This window comes from Mauremys mutica, chromosome 10 (genome assembly GCF_020497125.1).
Source record: "Mauremys mutica isolate MM-2020 ecotype Southern chromosome 10, ASM2049712v1, whole genome shotgun sequence".
NCBI lineage: Eukaryota > Metazoa > Chordata > Testudines > Geoemydidae > Mauremys > Mauremys mutica.
The window spans coordinates 58,019,906-58,038,592 of NC_059081.1; the positions used below are offsets into that span (position 1 = coordinate 58,019,906).

Here is an 18,687-nt window from a genome sequence, read left to right on the forward strand (position 1 = left end):
CACACAGCTGAATCTACTCAAAGAAGAAATGGTTGTAAAGTACTTTAAAGGGGAAAAAAAAAAGGCCAAAACAAAAATCCACACGCTGCAGTCTTACTCCCCAAAAGCTCCTGTCCCTTAAGAGGTTTTTGAAATTCAGTAGGAAACAGTTTACTTAATTAAAATAGCTATTTTTGATCTAACAACAAATATTTTCTCTAAGTACACCTTTGATCATTATTTGTATTAAAGAGACACCTTTTAAAAGAAGATATTAGTGGTACTCTAGAGATAGGTGTTATGTTAAATGAGATTTTAAATAGACTCTTGCTGTACCTTTTAAATTTTCTTTTCTCCAACCATCCACAAAAACAGTCTCAAAGACAAATACTCTTTACTTTATTGTGAAAAGTGCTACTTTACAGTCACTGCTCCCAACAGCATTTCAATGAACAGTTTTGTTTCTATTTTTTAAAGGGTCAACACACAAGCCATGATTCTGATTTCCAAAACCGATTTAGCCTTTGCTATGCTAATTCAAGGTAAGTTGATGAGAACATTTCATATATCTCCCACTTTTCTGTCAGACATGGTAAAGAACAGCACCCATTTTATCCAAATGTTCACTGGCATTATTTGTATAAATCAAGATAAATGTAAACCACAAGAGAACACGCACACACACAAAAACCCAAACACTGAGATTAAGTTTTTGTTTTACGATACCTTTGAGAATATAACAGTGAGTTTTCCCTTGCCAAGTACAGCATAATAGAGGGAGTCAAAATCTCAATCCAAATCTAGTGTCACTTAGTTTAAAACATGTTCTCATTCTCCTGCAGCATGGACTTCACAAGAAAACTGTTCCAAAAACAGCCTGCACATTGTTCATCCTTGGGACTTAGAATGCAAGGCTAGGAACAATGAAACTAATTGCTCTGCAAAAACTTACAAAGTACCAAATTCAGCAATGAAATTCAAACCCGCTAGTGCTTTTTGTTTATGAAGTTAATTAAATAAGAAGGATATGTTCTTACCACTATGGACGTAAAGGGGCCCATGACAATTTGATGATTTCCATAACAGCAACAAAGGGCTGCTTTCAGCAATCCTGCTACAAATGATTCAATCAGAACCCTTCCAGACAGATATTATGTAAACTGCATGTTATAAATACTAACACAGCAACTTTTCTTTTTCCCTTTTTCAGACACAAACATAATTAGCAGCTTAATTCAGGAAGACACAGAGTGGTTCTGTGATGCAATGTAATCCTTTTAAAGCAATCTGTGGTCAGTGCAGGTAGATTCAGGAAAACCAGAAACCCACTGTCTAAGAAGCCATATGCCCAGACTACTCTTTACATATTAACTCCAAGTCAATGTCATGCCTTTTAAAAACACTGCTGATTTGGGAAGAATAAACAATCCCTCCTTTAGACCGGCAAATAGTCTCTCTTCTTGGAAACTGTTGGACAGGCCAAGTTTAAGTATTACTTTTCTGCCTCTGTCATGTCCTCTAGTTTGCCTCAGTAATTGTTTTTTTCAATCCTTATATGAGGTTCAGAAGCAATATCCACATCTCTGTTGTAAGTGCCATTCTAGGGAAGAACATGGATGTTGCTGAAGCTCCACTCAGTAGATACTCATCTACTTAGGTTGCAGAGGCGATCTAGGTGAGCTTTTCATGTTGAATCTGGTAGTAACAAGCCTGAATTGAAACAAAATTCAGTTTAACTTAAACATACTACTTTCCATGATTCCCCCCACCCGCCCCAGTTAACCTACAAAATGCGCTACACATCTATAGATTTAATTTCTCCACCCCTCAAGGACCCCAGGAAGTTAGACTCTCTGTGGTCACTGCACAACTGATAACATTCACTGTGCAGCAATCTTGTTAGATGCCATGAAGTATCAGGGGGAAGGTCTGAGCTTTTAAGTTAAAATAGTGTTTACCTCCTCATGGAATGGGAGGATGGTTTGGGACTCCAGATCCTTGGGTTCAGTTCCAAGTTTTGTCACAGATGTCCTGTGTAACTACTTGCAAAAACCCCATGGCAGCAAGTCTCAGAGCCTTGGTCAACTGACTCAAGCTCACGCTGCAGGGCTAAAAATAGCAGTGTAGACTTTTGGGTTTAGGCTGGAGCCTGGGCTCTGAAACCTGGGAGAGGGAGGAGGGGGCTTGCAGCCCCAGCCCAAAAGTCTACACTGCTATTTTTAGCCCCGCAGCATGAGCCTGACTAAGTTGACCTGGGCTCTGAGACTCACTGCCAGAGATTTTTTAAATTTTTTTTGCTGTGTAGACAATCTTTCAAATAGATGTTTTTGATGTACCCAGACATTACAATGAAAGGTCCTAGGAGTAACTAGAAAAAAAGCCCTAGCTTAGACAGCCATTCAGTTCTAATTAACTGTTTCATATATTGTTTAGATAGGTAGCAATTGGAAACTTTGGGAAAATACTCATACCAATGGCAAAAAAAACCATTTACCTACCTTTTCATCACTGTTATTCTTAGAGATGTGTTGCTCATGTCTATTCCATTCTATGTGTGGGCATGCCCACGTGCATGGTTGTTGGAGATTTTTGCCTTAGCGGTACCCATAGGGTCGGCTGCGGTGCCCCTTGAGTGCTGCACTTATATGTCAGTATATCAGGCGCTGCCGGCCCTATGTCCTCTCAGTTCTTTCTTGCCGGCAACTTCAACAGAGGGGCAGGGGGGCGGGTAATGGAATGGATATGAACACCACATCTCGAAGAACAAGATATGAAAAGGTAAGTAACTCTTTTTTCTTCAAGTACTTGCTCATGTCGATTCCACTCTAGGTGACTTACAAGCACTGTCCATGGAGGTGGACTCAGAGTTCACAGTCATGCAGCTTGGAGCACTGCTCTGTCAAATGCAGCATTGTCTCAAGCTTGCTGATTTAGTGCATAATGAGATGCGAACATCTGGACAGATGTCCAGGTAGCGGCTCTACAGGTATCTTGGACTGGAACCTGCTCCAGGAAGGCTGCTGATGACACCTTTTCCCTGATCAAGTAAGCCGTCATGAGTGTTAGCAGAGGTACATTTGCCAGCTCATAGCAATAGCGGATGCAGGCAGTGATCCAGAATGAAATCCTTTGAGCAGAATCTCATTCTGTCTGCCACCGCCACAAACAATTGCATCGACTTACGGAACAGCCTTTTCCTGTTTATGTAGAAAGCCAGTGCCCTCCTGATGTCCAGAGCGTGCAGCTTGCGTTCTTCATCTGATGTATGAGGCTTTGGAAAGAAGACAGGTAAGTATATATCCTGGCCAGTATGAAACTGGGAAACAACCTTGGTTAGAAACACCAGGTGTGGTCGCAGCTGGACCTTATTCTGAAGAATACCATATAGGGCGGCCCTGAAGTAAGCAAGCACCCCGATCTCAGACATCCTGTGGGCCAACGTTATCGCAACCAGCAACAAAACCTTCCAGGAGAGAAGCAGGAGAGAGCAGGAGGCCAGGGGCTTGAATAGGGGGGACCCATGAGTCTTGACAGCACGAGATTCAGATCCCAGGGAGGGACAGGATCCTGGACGTGTGGGTAGAGATGCTCCAGACCTTTCAAAAACCGTGTTGTCATATCATGAGCGAAGACCGACCTGCCTTGGAACGGAGGGTGGAAGGCTGCAATAGCGGCCGGGTGGACTCTGATTGATGACAGAAACAAACCTGTTTGAAGTGCAGAAGATAATCCAGGACCTCCTGCAGAGAGGCCTGCTCGGCCCAGATATGCCATTCCGAGGCCCAGCACCTTTTCCATTTGGCCAAGAAAGCCACTCTGGTGGAGTATTTCCTGCTACCCAACAAGAACTGCTGAACACAGGCCGGGCATTCCTGTTCATCCCGTTTAGCCATGCAGTCAGGCGTAGCGCCACTAGGTTCAGGTGCAGAAAGCTGCCATGGTTCTGGGACAGCAGATCTGGCCAGAGGAGCAGCTGCAGTGGGGTGGCTACCAAAAGGTTTGGCAGCATGCTGAACCAGTGCTGGTGAGACCACGCAGGGGCTATTAGGATAACCTGTGCCCTGTCTTGCTTGATCTTCACAAGGACCCTGTGAATCAATGACACTGGCCAGCAGGCATACATTACAGCCCCTGACCACGGGATGAGAAACACATCTGACAGGGAGCCCCTGTCAATCCAATGGTATGAACAGAACACATGGCATTTCCTGTTCTGCCTGGATGCAAACAAGTCCACCCGGGGAGTCCCCCACCTCTGGGGGATTATACTGACCGCCTCTGGATGCAGTGACAACTCATGTGGATACAAGAAGATCCCGCTGAGGTGATCTGCTAATATGTTCCTGATCCTGGGCATGTGCGCAGCTACCAGACGAATGGCATGCAGCACACAAAAGTCCCAAAAGGCGGAGAGCTTCTTGGCATAGGGCCGACGACCTGGCTCTGCCCTGTGTGTTGATGTAATACATTGTGGTGGTACTGTCCGTCAAGATCTGCTCTGCCTTGCCCTTCGGGTGGGGTAAGAAAGCCTGGCAGGCTAGGTGAGCCACTCTGAGCTCCTTGACATTAGTATGGAGAGCTAAATTATCCCACAACTAATGGCCCTGGGTGCTGAGCTTGCCCAGGTGGGCTCCCTACCCAGGTTTGATGCAATGGAGACCAGGGTCAGCGACGGGGCCAGGGCCACGACGAGAACTCCCTCCAACACCAACCAGGGGTCCAACCACCAATCCAGGGACGACCGGATGTCAGACTGACTACTAGGTCTAGGTCATGCCTGTTGGGGATGTAGACCGATGCCAGCTTGCAGAGTCCAGAGATGGAGCCGGACATGACTGACCATATGTACATGCGGCCTAACAACTGCAGGCAGGTGTGAACCATGGTGAGCGAGTGGTTCTTCACATGGGAGATCAAGTCCAACATGCCCCGAAACGTGGATCCAGGCAGCTGAGGCATCGCTCTCGAGCGCACCTTCAAAATGAGCACTTCTGACCCCAGGATGCTTTGCTGGGCTGGGCTTCGTGGGTGAGCGGAAGGAGGAGGAGGGACAGCGACTAAACCTCGTGTCTCTATCCCTTCTCCTTGCAGACCCGTCGAGGCTGTCAAAGCCTTGACAGCAGGGGGAGGCCAGAACTGCTTCTTTGCAGACTGTGGCGTAGGTTTACCCAGTGAGTGAAGGGTGGCCTGAGTGTCCTTCAACCCATGCAGCCTTGCATCCATCTACTTTGCAAAAGGAGTCTAATCCCATTGAATGGGAAGTCCTGAATTGCTGCACCTCCTGACCACTGCCCTAGCCACCATGTCCTACATGTTCTATGCAGTGATCCCTCTAAAAAACTTTTCCCACCAATGTGTGGAATTAATTTAGATATGTGCACCAATATGGAAGTGATGTGTGACACCTGGGCTAGGGGTGAGGGTCGCCTCTCCCCACTGCAGCAGGTCCGTGCTGGGGCTGGGGGAGGGACACCTCTCCCACGGCTGTGGCAGGTCTGTGCCGGGACTTGGGGAGGGGGGCCTCTCCCACAGCAGGTCCGGGCCAGGCTGGCTTGGGGCTGTGGGAGAGGAATCTCTCCCTGCCACAGCCCTGAACGCCTGTGCAGCGCTTAATAGGCTGCTGTGCAGATTACAGGGAACTTTGGTCCTATGCCATTTGGAGAGAGCACCTCTCTGCTGTGGTACGCTCCTCCACCACTGGGTGCCGAATTCTTGGGCCAAATCTTAGAGGAGGGACTCCTTACATTTACAGAGGGAGTCCCGTAAGTTAAAATTATACCTGCCCAAGAGAGCCTGGTGGTTTGCTTATCCAGAATTGCAGGCTAGCTGTCGAATAGTTTCCCCCGAAAAGGTCCAGTCTTTTGGCCTCCTTATTTTTAGGAGTTTAACTGGTATGCCCCTGCTTGTCTTCCTCATTGGCTGCAGAAATGACCAACCAGCTCAGATGCCAGAACAAAGTACTTTTTTTCAGGCCTTTTGGAAGTGGAAGAGATGGATGATGGGGTTTGCCAGAGGGCTTGCATGATTTTCAGGACTCCATCATGCACTGGTAGGGCAGGGGTAGAGGCCGAGAGCACATTAAACAAGGTGTCTGCCTGCTCAGCCAGCTCCTCCACTTCTAGGCCCAAATTCTCAGCCACCTGTCGAAGCAGGGCCTGGCCCTTGAGCATCCCATGACCACCCATGGTCACTCCATCCAGAGGATGATTACTGTACCACCAGGGGTGTCCCTGGGGCATCATCCCCCATGGGGGAAGGGGGTTTGGGGTGGGCATTGTCTCCCCTACCCCTGCCGAGCCCCCTGCCATCAACTGTTGCTCTGAGATGGTGGTAGATGAGCTGTGCGAAGGGTGCATTGGCATCACCAGCATGCCCCATGTGCTCCAATATCACCACTGCGCTGGCCACATTGCCATGGTGGCGCCGTGGAAGTCGACACAGCCTCTGGTGCCCAACCACGCTGGTGGGGTCTTGACAAGGGGCTAAACTGCCCTTCTGTGCTGGAGGAATCCCCTTCTGGTGACCACGGCAGGGCTGTCAGCGCCTCTGTTTGTCTGCAGGCCGTTGCCACCAGAAATTGGTGCTTGGGAGTGGGAGGACCATTGCTGGTGTTGGGGGGGGACTGGTGCGGCAGAGAGTGCTCCCACAGAGTGGGTGACTGAGATCTGCATTGAGAGGAAGACTGGCAGGAGGGCGAACGGCACTGGTGATGCAGTGACCGGCGCCTCTCACTAGGTGATCCGCGTCGAGATGGTGGGGACTGTGAACGTGGTGCTGGAGATTGAGGGCAAGCCCCAGAGGATCTGGGCTGCGATGTTGGAGATCTGCGGCACAGAGACAGAGAGTGCTGCCTTGGCTCAGGGGGATCGGCAGCACTCAACTGCCCTCTGGGGGGGGTCTCGATGGCTGGCTTGCCCTCGTAGGGAGCCTTTTCCAATTACTGCAGCACACGCAGGGCCAGTGGCACAAGTGGAGGCCTCTGCTCTCTTGGCATTGGGGGAGCTTGGGAAGGCATTGATGTCACCACCAGTTTGGGTCCCCAACCCCTCCCGGGAGTTGGTAGTGAATCCTTTAAGGGGACATGGGACCTGACTGGGGAGGCACGTCCACATGACTCCGGAGTGGCTGGGTGGCCCAAACTGGGTCCTTTGCCCGATGCCCCATGGCCTTTCTTGCTTGGTGCTGGGGAGCTGTGCTTCTTCTGGGTTTTTTTGGGCACCGGTGCCAAGGAGCAGTGCCGGGTGAAGCCCCGTGCCAGGGGTGCACTGTGCATTGAGGCCGAAGTACTAGGGGTCAACTCCAGCTAGGATGGCTCAGAAGTCGGAGGGCAGCCTCCATGAGGAGAGCCGTCAAACGAATATCACACTCTTTCTGGGTCCTGAGTTCAAAGTTTTTGCAGATATGACACTTATCCTTCATGTGTGATTCCCCCAAGCACTAGGGGCAGCTGCGTGGGGGTCACTTACAGGCATAGGCCCGTTAAAATCCGTGCAGGGCTTAAACCCTGGGGACCAAATTGGACTCTAACTTCTAACTACACTTAATACTTAACACTAACTACTATAAACAACTATTTACAAGGCCCTAAGACTTGAAGTCAGAAGAGGAGAAACCACTAACCCTTGTTATGCAAGGAAAGGCGCTCCGACTAACCACCATGGGAGGTAAGAAGGAACTGAGAGGGTGTAGGGCCGGCGGCGCTTGATATACAGCAATGTATGATCATGGGACTCAAGGGGGCGCCACAACAACTGACCCTACGGATATCGCTAAGGCAAAAATCTCCGATGACCGCCGCACACCTAGAATGGAATTGACATGAGCAACACATCTCAAAGAAGAGCCGGACAGATTGTGTGGTTACTAATTTAACAAAAAGAAAGTTTTTTATATTTCACCTAGAATTTTAAATAGCAGCATTCACCTCTCCTCTTTTCTGCACTAGGACATAAAAGCAATTCCACTTCCAACTTCCACATTGGAACCCTTGCACACTAGAACAGAACATCAGATGTTACTACACACTGGAGAGCTCAATCATCACAGGAGCTGCATGTTCAAAATCTCTTTATACCAGGAATTCGATTTTTCTGGTGACAGAGGGATCAGAACCAGCACATTAAGTTTAAGTCTGAGCAACACGAAGTGATTTTGTACATGTACATCCCATTTTATTAATAACCAGCATTAACAGGGCTTTGTTACCTTGAAATTTTATCAGTGGGTGGTGCTAGAAGTGGTTGAAAGAATTTGTTGTTAACTTTCATTGGAATGTAAATTGGCTCTAGTTGTGGCCATTGCCATAGGAAGGGTACAAAGATTAGCTGCCAGAGAAAGGACAATAGGAATTTTAGACAGTTGATATGTAAATTTCACACTCACCTTCAGAGTAGTGAACATGATGCCTTGTTCCCCATGCTGGAGATACGGATCCATAAGGTCCTCGATCAAGTGCACCTCAGACCCCAAATTCCTTATCCTGTCACGTGAGGAAGAGATGACATTTTTTTCTAGCCTTTTATACTTTTTGAAATGGGCAAAATGTTTTTTGCAGCCTCTCTCTCAGAAATGGCCGAACTAGTTAGGGTTACTAACAGCTCTACCTGCACTAACAGACTACCCTTAAGACCCTCCAGCTGTACTGAGTAAAGTTCTGTTTCAACTTTAATAAACCATCCCAATTCAGGAAACAATTTAGTTGGTCTGTGGGTTTTATTACATACTTTAAAAAACCGCTCACCTGGCTCGTAGCACCACATAGAGAAAAACAGGAAATAAGTCATCCATTGACCACAAGAAGTCTTCCTGAAGAGTCTCAAGCACACTCTGAGAAATCTCTTCAAAAGTCTGCTGGATCACCTTCAGCTTGTCAGATGGGGTAAAGGTTGTACTATTGGGAAAAGAAACCATCGGGATTACAATGAAGAGTTGCAAATCAACTTATCTTAATAAAAAGACAGTTTGTTAATTTGTGGGTTTTTTTCTTTTCTAGAAAGATAGAACCCTTCAAAATAGCCACTGATCACATTTGCATCACAGCCACAAAAAGCTGCCCATTTCTAAGCCTATACCAGCTGCACAGCATACTGAGTTGCAAGTGAACCAGATCAAGAGATATTACTGAACATAAAATAATGTTATGTAAAGCTATTTTAAATCAGTGCTTGCTGTTTGAAAAGACTTTCTTCATTACTGCCACTCAAACATTTTTAAAACGAGAAGACCAGCAATTAAGATAGTTTTCACAGCTAATGGCTGGAAACTACCTCCATAAGCAAGCCATTTTGTCCTGACTGCTTAAAAAATGCACATACACAATTGATTATGTATCTTCTCCCTTTTGTTTCTGTCAAGGTAGCTTACAAAGACCTGCCTTGAAGATACCAACTACCCACATAAAAGGGCTCACTCACCTCCTCACTGTGAAGAGTTACTAACATTTTTGGCAGAAAGACAGAAAAGTCTTTCAAGGCTCCTTGTTCAATGTGAATGGCAACAACATCCTGAGGCAAACTGAAGACCACAATCTAATAACCAAATTAAGGGTTTGCCTACACTACCCACCTTTTAGCGACATAACTGTGCCGCTTCAGACATGCCGATAAAGGCATGCAGTGTAGCTGCTGATTGCCAGCAGGAGAGAGCTCTCCCGCCGACAAAAACAAAAAAAACAAAAAAAACTTCCACCCCCAACAAGCAGCAGCAGCTTTGTTGGCAGAAAAATGCTCCTGCTGACAGAGAGCTGTTCACACCAGCGCTTTGTGTCTGTAAAACTGTTGTTGTTTGGGCAGGAGCAGCTCTAGGGATTTTGCCGCCCCAAGCACAGCAGGCAGGCTGCCTTCGGCAGCTTGCCTGTGGAGGGTCCGCTGGTCCCGCGGCTTCGGAGGACCTCCCGCAGCCACGGGACCAGTGGACCCTCCGCAGGCAAGCCACCAAAGGCAGCCTGCTTGCCGCCCTCACGGCGCCAGCAGAGCGCCCCCCGTGGGCTTGCTGCCCCAAGCACGTGCTTGGCGTGCTGGGGCCTGGAGCTGCCCCTGTGTTTGGGGATAGAAAGGGGGGGGGGGAAATGTGGGGGTTTTTTGCCCATGAAGTTCCAGTGTAGACAAAGCCTTAGACTGAGGCAATATTCTGAGCAGGAAAAGCAAGTCAGAGGGATAAAGTCAAAGGATTACCTGATCTGTTGTAAACATTCAACTGCTGAGGCAAAGCAGACATCTTTTGTGTTTGGTATCACCTAGGTAATCAGGAGAAGATGAGAATCTTTCTAGTAAATACCTCTGACAGCTCATAAGAAAGTGAACATGGCTATTGCAAAGTTAGCTATCCAACTGTATTAAATATGAGTGAGAAAAATGCAGTAAAATAAAATATTTTTTTATAAAGTGATTTTGGGGCTCATAAAAGATGCTGGATTGACTTAAACTGAAGTCCTTTGTCAACAAAACGGTTATCTGTCTGGGCACTGTTGACGTAGGTTTCCTCATACTGCCCCACCAATAGATCTCAACTCTGACCTGGAAGGATCAAGTCTAGAGGCAGAGAAATTCAGTCTCTTTTTTGATTCAGTCCTTCGCCTTCACTCCTCATGATGCCAACCAGGAGGCCAATTAGAGTGAATTACATTGAAAATATGTCTGTGATGGTGATATTTGTCTAAAATCAGTGGTTCCCAAACTTGTTCCACCACTTGTGCGGGGAAAGCCTCATGCGAGCCGAGCCGGTTTGTGTACCTGCCGCGTCTGCAGGTTCGGCCGATTGCGGCTCCAGGCCAATAGGGGGGAGGGATAGCTCAGTGGTTTGAGCATTGGCCTGCTAAACCCAGGGTTGTGAGTTCAATCCTTGAGGGAGCCACTTAGGGATCTGGGGCAAAAACTGGTCCTGCTAGTGAAGGCAGGGGGCTGGACTCGATGACCTTTCAAGGTCCCTTCCAGTTCTAGGAGATTGGTATATCTCCAATTATTACCTTTATTACCTTTAATGGGAGCTGCTGGAAGCAGCGGCCAGTATGACCCTCAGCCCGCGCCGCTTCCAGCAGCTCCCATTGGCCTGGAGCAGTGAACCGTGGCCACTGGGAGCCGCGATCGGCCGAACCTGCAGATGCGGCAGGTACACAAACCGGCCCAGACCACATGGGGCTTTCCCTGCGCAAGTGGCGGAACAAGTTTGGGAACCACTGGTCTAAAAGGAATTGGAAGGAGACCACCAAAATAGTCTCACATAACAGCAACCATCTGATGGGAAAGAAATTTGGTTACTACTGACCTGCGCTGACTGAAGTAATGACCTAAAACTGAAAGGCTTCCATATCTCTATGGAAAACTGAATTTGAAGTTTTTGATTAAGATTTCCATCTACAGCATAAATCTAGCCATATACTTCAACAAAATATTTAGGTTAACTAGTAAGAGACTTCTGATTGTTAAGCCACCATTAGTGGGAAATAGAAACTGGCTATTGTTCCTAATTGTATAATCTGTTCCTTCATCACCAAAAAAGGCATTATTAATAATGATGATAATCTACAATAAAAGTGGTATTACCCTATTTTTAAAAAGTCTTTATCAAATGCAATTTACAGCTTAACCCTGGTAAGAGATGTTTCTAACCTCATCTTCTTTCACAGCTGTGGACCAAACAAAACACATGCAGGCTTCTTTTAAAAGTTCTCAGAACTATGCATCCTCTAATATATGGAATAATGGAATTCTGGATAGAGCTGCACTTCTGAAGTGACAGCTGCTTACAGTAAGGACGTCTAACGTAGCTTTAAAATACATACAAAAGGTGTAAGCCTAAAGGAAAAATAAGAGAATAATAAATAAGTTGCCAAGTGTGTGAGCTCATATGTTCCATTAAAAAGTGGATATACCTTTTTACTTTCTCCAAGGATGGACACAGTCACTGGCCAAAATTTGCTGTAAGAAACCACATGTATTCAATTAATAGAATGAGTTACTGTTTTTAAAAAGTGATTTTAACTTATCTTTTGCTTGATGCACAGAAAGGGACCCTCAAGATTTTTCTAATTTCCTCCCCCCACTACATGATTACCGACACTTAGCAGAAATAGTTGAAAATACTATAATTTGGAACACTACCCTCCAGTTCTTAAATATAAAAAACTGGAAAATTATCAGGCTACTTCTTTTCCTATCACCAAGTACCATATTAGTTTAAAATGATCATATGTGTGATCAGCCCCCTCACATACTACTTACTACAAAGATAGTTACATATAGCTGTTCTGATAGTCAAAAGAAAAGGAAATATTGACCAGCCCATGACAGATTAATACAGCGTAGGACAGCAGTTCAACCCGCGGCCCAATTAGCACTCAGCACACAGCTGGGCCACAGCTAACAGCCACCAGGCCACACGGGGTCCAGGTTCCTGGCTGCCTGGCCGGGTTGGGGTTGCCGGCTCCACATGGTGGGGGTCCGGGGCTGCCGCCCAGCCTCGCAACAGCCCCCTAGAGTCGGGCTCCAGGGTTGGGGTTGTCTCAGGACTGCTGGATGGCCCCTATGGGGTCAGGGCCCAGGCTGCCGCCTGGCCCCACAGCTGGGTCCAGGGTCAGGGCTCCACTTCTGGCCTCACTCTGTGGCGGGAGGCACTGGATTTACAGGTCTGTGGGGCCCACAATGATAAATAGGTTGAGAACCACTGGCATTGGAAGGTTTTTGGTACAGTGCCTTCACTTGGCAATGGTTTTCCAAATATCACAGTTTTGTTTTAGTGTTAAAGCCATTACTTTTAACAGCATACTCACAGATGAACTCCGAGAAAGCTCAGAAGAGCTGTATCTGACTGTTTGTTTAGACGAAGAACACATTCCCAGTAAATATCCTCCTCACGTTCATTGTCCAAGGCATATAACATAAACAAAGGAGGGTAGAGTCGTGGTAACAACACAGGAAGCAGCAGCCCAGAACTGGTTACCACATAACTGAAAAAAGCAGAAAAGAAATGGGGGGAGGGGGGAAGAGACAAGAATACATTTATAGAAAATGAACTGAGCCAAACAATTAGAACATATGCATAGCCATTTCAAAGCATGTTCAGTAGGGGAGAAGGATAAGGAGAGGGTGCAAGCTTAAGGAATTAACACTTGTGCTAAATTTACAATTATGAGTAAGATTCTTTATTTAACAACACAGTCCAGGTATAATGCTGTAGAACCAAATAGGTACAAGTAGGCTTTCCTACACAAGACCATAAGAACAGTCACCGGGTCAGACCAATGGTCCATCTAGTCCAGAATCCTGTCTTCCGGCAGTGGCCAGTGCCAGATGCTTCAGAGTGAATGAACAGAACAGGGCAATGTGTCAAGTGATCCATTCTGTCATCCAGACCCAGCTTCTGGCAGTCAGAGGTTTAGGGACACCTAGAGCATGGGGTTATGATCTTGACCATCTTGGCTAATAGCCATTGATGGACCTATAGCCATGAACTTATCTAATACTTATTTGCGCTCAGTTATATGTTTGGCCTCCACAACATCCCCTGGCAATCAGTTGCATGGGTTGACTGTACGTTGTGTGAAAAAATACTTCCTTATGTTTGTTTTAAACCTACCACCTATTTATGTCAAAAGGTGCCCCTGCATTGTGTTTTATGTGAAGAGGTAAATAACACTTCCTTATTCACTTTCTCCACACAATTCATGACTTTATAGACCTCTGTCATATTCCCCACCCTCAGCTGTCTCTTCCAAGCTGAGCAGTGCCAGTGTTTTTAAATCTCTCCTCATACGGAAGTGGTTCCATACCCCTCACCATTTTTGTTGCCTCTCTCTGTACCTTTCCCAATTCAAATACATCTTTTTCGAGATGGGGCAAATCAGAACTGCATGCAGTGCCTGCAATGCTAACACTCATCTCCCAGTCATTCAAGTATGGTATTTGAATTTAGTCTCTACTTTAGTCCACTAAGAATGATGTTTGCTTATGACAATCTGTCTTCGGAGCCAAAAGCTATTTTCCTCCCTCCTTACTAGATATATTTTTCCCTTGGAAAGTGTTTAACATAGGTACAAATCTAAGGTCTCATTTCAGGACAGCACTTAAGCACATACTTAAATGCTTTCCTAAGAAAGGATTGCTTTATGAATTGGGTACTAGTTTATGAACTGACTAGTTTATTGAAGACAATTTTTCCACTACACACCCAGGTTCAGGAGATTCTGATCTGGAGTCCATTTTCCCACTACAGAAGGATTTCCTTCTCTTTGTCTCAGTCACCAAGAGTGGAATTGTGCTGCCCTCTTCAGGAAGATCAGGAAACAAGAACCTCAAAGATAAAATATATAATTGCATCACTTGATTTATTAGAAGAGTCCATAAATAGCTAATATATTCATACTTCTAAGGGAAAGCAGAGGAATTTATTTGAGAGACATTCTTCTAACACAAGTTGCACATGGTGATTTCTCCTGGGTGAGCCTAGCAGCAGAGCCATATCCAATTACTTAAGCTTATGACACAAACAGAAACAGCTTGATACACATTAATTAGGTTATTTTTCCTCAGCTCCGTTTTCATTTGGCTCCTCTCTTCATTAGCTAACTATTCAGGCAAGATCGTGTCTTAAAGATACGACAATCTCACTAAACTACATCTGGGACCAGTAATTTTAAGAAACCATAAACTATTGACATCATGCAGCCTTACAAAAGTGCTCAATAACAATCAGATTCCTGAAAAATTTGGAGACACAGAAAACAAGTACGGAATTATGCAATATAGCACAGAGAATGAATTAGGGCATACTGTGGGTTGAGAGAGAATTGTTTTCCTAATTTAAGATTTTTGTCCCACATAACCTTATTACTATTTAATAATCAAAATTGTCATCAACTACTGACCTGGATAGAGTAGCACAGTGTCAGAAGATTTGCAGAGACTGCAACTACTGTTTGGCTTGGAAAAAAAACTTAAAATGTGTTTGAATATTCTACAGTTTTCTTATTCGTATTTAGAGATTTCTTATTTAAAATACATAATCTTTTTTAAGAACATACTGGGGTTCACAGTACGTGTCCACATGTGTAACCATAAGGTTTAGTTAAAAAAGTCTCAGTGTACGTTGGTGTAATGTTTTCCTAGTCAAAATTAAAAACATGCAGTTTTGCACAAACCTTAACTATATTAATATCTACATCTACACTAAAAATGCAGATATCCATAGAAGAATAACTTACTGTACTACAACTATAGCAGCTGGCAAAAATCTAACCACAGCTCTTCACTTTAGTGTGAATGGAGATTACTACCAAGAATTCTTACAGAATACACTCCTGTGAACCCTGTGCTACGTGTCTGAGCTTGGTTTATATACTGCTCTAATACTATTCCCTCAAACATCCCTCGTATACACTGGTTTGGAAACAGACATTAGGGAATGTCTACATGATGGACTAGTCCACACTAGACAGGCATAGAGTGCGCTAGTGTGTTGCGTACTAACTGGGCTGGCATGCACTACAAATCTGCATTACTATAGCACTCTTTGCAACAGGCCAGTTAGTGCACAACATGCACTAGAATTTACACTCCTCTAGTGCAGACTAATGCACTATGTGGACAAGCCCTTAGAGCCCAGCTAGAAACCACCACATTGAAGAATGCCTTCCACTGTGGCCAGAGCCTTAATGGGTTCCACTGTGGACAGAGCCTTCAGGGGGAAAGGGTTTTCTGTCCAGATTCATCAAGTCAGCTAAGCACAGAATCCTATCATGACTCTTCAAATTTAAGAGGAATAGGGGAGTGCTGTTACACAGAGCCAAATTAATACTAACCAGATTAGGAGAATGAAATGTTTTTCAGTACATCCAGCAGCAATCTGACTTAAAACACGATGCTTCTTACCTGATCAACTGGAAGATGCGTTTGAGGTAGGATTTAATTTCTCTTACTGCCTCCTGTAGTAACCGCCGATTGGCTCCCACTCCAACATAGGTCATTCTGTATACAGCTACTAGTGTCTCCACAAGCCTCCCCAGAGGGTGGAGAGGGGTGTCACAGGCCTGAGTGGAGAGGTATTAGAGAGTCACCAGCTATGCAGCCGTAAGTGAGACAGATCCAAGAGACAGAAATGTTATCCCTTGTGAATAAAAAGAAACTTGAGTACAAGAGACACAAGCAGGAGTCTCAGTTCAACTAGTCAAGGTTCAATAATTTAACCTTTTAAAAAAGTTATACATGCATATCAACTACACATACAACATACTACACATACAAACTAATTTCAGAAATAGTCAAAACTTTATTTTGACTGTAAAGTTTACACCAAGCTGAAAAGTGTAGCAAACTCCTCTATTATGTAAGAATTCACACAACAGCCGCCTCAGGTAATTCAGCAAATCATCTATGCAGTTATACAGAAAACCCACAAAATATTTCAGTAACCTCACAAGTACTTCAAAATTCCACAGAATGTTCTATTGGGACTCAGCACTTTTTACGGTGATGAAACATAAGAAGCATGGAACGGACTCCATGAGCAGATTGGTATTACCAGAAAAGTGACCATGAAGGCTGAGGCTTTAGAGAAAGCAGCACCCATATATTTTTCTTATTAATTGGTTGGTTAGGTGAATTTGGCAATTACTTGAGAGAGCAGAACTTAACTAGGACCCTAAATGTGCAAGTACAGAAAGTAACAGACACTGTACATTGATACTGACTGAAATCAGCTGGATAATTTAAGTGGCAATGAGCAAGTTACGAAACCTAAAATCATGCTTTATAAACAGCCAGCAATATTAGATAATGCTCACAATACCTTTATTAAATATTTCTTGATATTTTCATATTTCTCTAGTGTGAAGGCACCAACATGTTGTGGAATGAACTCTAAACTCTCCAGTGTCTGAGTGTGTGAACGACTCAATAGTTCTGGGCTGCAGAGATACAAGGACAGAGATATTGTATGGATAATACATGAAATATGCACAGTACATGTGCATATATTTAATCAGATTTTAGAGTCTAAAGATATATGAATAATATTTTTTTAAGTGAGGTGGGAGGATAATTGGTGGATTAGGAAACATTTCCCTTCTCAAACCTCTTCATGTTGACACTGTTGTTCATGATGAACTTTCTTGCTCCTCCTGCGTCTCTACCTGCAAATGTGCCTATCACCACTTCAACAATATTGCCTCAACTTCACCTCTGCTGAAGTCCTCATCCACACTTTTATCCTCTCTCAACTCTGCTACTGCAATTTGCTTCTCTGTGACCTCCCGAAAATCTCACCTCTACAGAATCTAGAATGTGCAGAATGCTGCTGCCCACCTTGTCGTGTCTGTGAAACAAAGGCACCCCACTATATCCCTTTGATAGAAAAATCCATAGAGCTGAACACTGATTTCAGTATCATGTTCAAAATGGCTAATTTGTTTGAAAAACCCTGCATAGATTTGCTCCAGCTGTCTCATGGATCTCTCCTACCTTCATCTAATGCCAACTTCCTCTTTTCCTTTGCACAATTGACACTCTTGGTACAAGAGCCTTCCCTGAAGCTCTTTACAGCCTTTCTATACCTATTTTCTTTATTAGTGATTTCCAAATTTCATCTATTCTCCCTAGCTTCTACCTCAGTCTCTCCTCCTCTGCCTTTATTTCTTATTTGAACTTTTCAAATACAGTATGAATCTTTGAGAAGTATAAAAGTTGGATTATGTTCTGTACTAACTCAAGCCTCTATTATAGAGTTCACTGTATATTTTAATATACTTCAGAACAGATTTAGATCATGACTGTTTCTAAACATTTAAAATAAGAGACACATTTACATAAATATGTTTAAGGAAAATCTCTTCTAATACACCTCTACCTCGATATAATGCTGTTTTCAGGAGCCAAAAAAATCTTACTGCGTTATAGGTGAAACCACGTTATATCGAACTTGCTTTGATCCGCCCCCTGGAGCACTGCTTTATATTCGAATTCATGTTATATCGGGTCACGTTATATTGAGGCAGAGGTGTACATATCAATCTGTTGTGACAGATATGGCAATTTCCCAACATATCCTGGACAAACCTTACTGAATTAAGTTTAAGTATCTTAGGAATTCATTGTATTACAAAAGCAAATGTTTATGTATTAGTGTGGGATTGTATGCATTGTCTTTGGTGGGGGAAGATATGACTACTGTAAACCCTGGGAGGTGTTATGAGCTTCAAAAGACTCTTAAAAATGAATCAGACAAGACAACTTTTAGTTGAATGGGTACCCCTAGGAAATACTTGGATGAGAAGGATGGAATTCCCCACCTCCGGACCCTCCTTTTGAAGCTATACCTTGAAGAGAAACCCATTGTCTGGCTGATTACCTATTCAGGGTCTCTGCAGATCAAAGACCCAAACTATATAAAGGAAAGACTCAGATTCATAGATATGTTTCTTCTGAGCTAGCAGCTGTTACAAACTTGTGACTCCTTCGCACGGTTTGAAGGACTGATCACCTGCCACTGCCAGAGCCCTTGTTAGAGCTAGGGTAATCTCTGGTAAGCATACTAGCATGTAGGTAGGTTTTTTGTTGTTGTTTTTTAATGTTTTCTCTGTAATGCTTTCACTTTAAGAATAAATATGCTTGCTTAGAAAGGGCTGTCTAGCTAACTTATACCTATGGGCAATTATGCTGTTTATAGCCTCTGAGGAGAAAAACAAAGAAGGCCTACTTAGATAGTCTGACTTGCTGGGGT

At 44.5% G+C, this 18,687-nt stretch overlaps 1 protein-coding gene across 1 annotated transcript in view; it reads right to left on the reverse strand.

The window, feature by feature from the left end:
* Window positions 1–356: 356 nt before the first annotated feature.
* The window catches only part of ALS2 (alsin Rho guanine nucleotide exchange factor ALS2), a 66,520-nt gene continuing 48,189 nt past the window's right edge, over window positions 357–18,687 (reverse strand). Inside the window, exons 26-34 of the mRNA XM_045032167.1 lie at window positions 16,759–16,876; window positions 15,843–16,000; window positions 14,143–14,265; window positions 12,746–12,922; window positions 11,849–11,894; window positions 10,152–10,213; window positions 8,720–8,869; window positions 8,362–8,458; window positions 357–1,689 (exon numbers count right to left, since the gene is read on the reverse strand). Of these exons, the coding sequence (XP_044888102.1) occupies window positions 1,651–1,689; window positions 8,362–8,458; window positions 8,720–8,869; window positions 10,152–10,213; window positions 11,849–11,894; window positions 12,746–12,922; window positions 14,143–14,265; window positions 15,843–16,000; window positions 16,759–16,876 (970 nt within the window). The 3' untranslated portion in view covers window positions 357–1,650. The remainder of the gene's footprint in view (window positions 1,690–8,361; window positions 8,459–8,719; window positions 8,870–10,151; window positions 10,214–11,848; window positions 11,895–12,745; window positions 12,923–14,142; window positions 14,266–15,842; window positions 16,001–16,758; window positions 16,877–18,687) is intronic.